Source organism: Otolemur garnettii, unplaced genomic scaffold (genome assembly GCF_000181295.1).
Source record: "Otolemur garnettii isolate 467f Iridium unplaced genomic scaffold, OtoGar3 scaffold00057, whole genome shotgun sequence".
Classification (NCBI taxonomy): domain Eukaryota; kingdom Metazoa; phylum Chordata; class Mammalia; order Primates; family Galagidae; genus Otolemur; species Otolemur garnettii.
Genome location: NW_003852452.1, coordinates 6,907,728 through 6,908,869, shown reverse-complemented (window position 1 = coordinate 6,908,869; position 1,142 = coordinate 6,907,728). Strand labels below are relative to the sequence as shown.

Genomic DNA, 1,142 nt, shown 5'->3' with positions numbered 1-1,142 from the left:
AAAAAAAAAAAAAGAACCAGCACACTGTACCCCATGACTGCATTAATGCACACAGCTATGATTTAGTAAAAATCAATAAATAAAGTCCTATGGTGAAAAATTAACACAGATAAGAAAACAACCTTAATACTTTCCATTAATTTGTCCAATAGCTAGTGAGTGACTACCATAAAGGACAAGGAACAAGACTAGGTGCCAGGGATAAACAACAGGTCAAAGGCCATTCTCGCTCTTGAACAACTCAGTCGAGGGGACAACTAACTGCAGTGCAATGTAAGATTCTAACAGAAGTGGGAGCAAAGTGTTGTGGAAATTGTGGATATGTTGATACCCCTGGAGTTTCTAATGGGCTACATTTCCCCTTGAGTGTAGTCTCTTGTGTCTAAACCAAAACTGGGGATTCTTATGACCCAACCCACAGAGCTCTTTTTTATTTCACCTTTCCATTTTTTCCTCCCAGAGACAGAAAAAGATAGTAGCAGTCTTCACAACATGTCTTAGTAATCAATCTTCTACCATCTAAAACTGAGCTTACCTTCTGATGATTGAGAGCTACAAGGGAAAAATGACGCTTCTCTCATCTCACTGTGCCTCCTGGAATTAAAAAAACCCCACAGGTCATTTATTTTCTAAGGTGAAGGACGCTGTTAAAACAACTACATGCCCCCTGCCTAACATTATTGTATTATTTTTAAAAACTGTTACTAAATTGTAATTATTCTGTATAATTTGTCCCTTTTTGGATATATGGGGCTATGTTTTATACAAACATATCTCTAATATCAACACCAGAGATCAAGGTATTGATGTGTGAAGTATCAGGGCATTTAACGCTCTATTCCTCTATAAAGTACATGTTCACACAAAAACTGAATTATCAGTGTACTAATGATAAGAAGGCAAGGATTATTGGGATGGGTGATGAGGAATATTGGAAATACTAAACCTTTTATGGCTTGTGTTTTTTACTCCATATTGTTTATAAGGAAACAGAATGGGTTTGATGAAATAGCAATTTTAAAGCTAAACTTAAAGAAAAACAATAGGCTCGGCGCCTGTGGCTCAAGTGGCTAAGGCACCAGCCACATACACCCAAGGTGGCAGGTTCGAATCCAGCCTGGGCCTGCCAAACAACAATGACA

The 1,142-nt window shown here is 37.9% G+C and overlaps 1 protein-coding gene across 1 annotated transcript in view; it reads right to left on the bottom strand.

Annotated features, from left to right (window-relative positions):
* The window catches only part of ARNTL2 (aryl hydrocarbon receptor nuclear translocator like 2), a 93,001-nt gene that overhangs the window by 13,513 nt on the left and 78,346 nt on the right, over positions 1–1,142 (bottom strand). Inside the window, exon 11 of the mRNA XM_012806772.1 lies at positions 536–594. Within this exon, the coding sequence (XP_012662226.1) occupies positions 536–594 (59 nt within the window). The remainder of the gene's footprint in view (positions 1–535; positions 595–1,142) is intronic.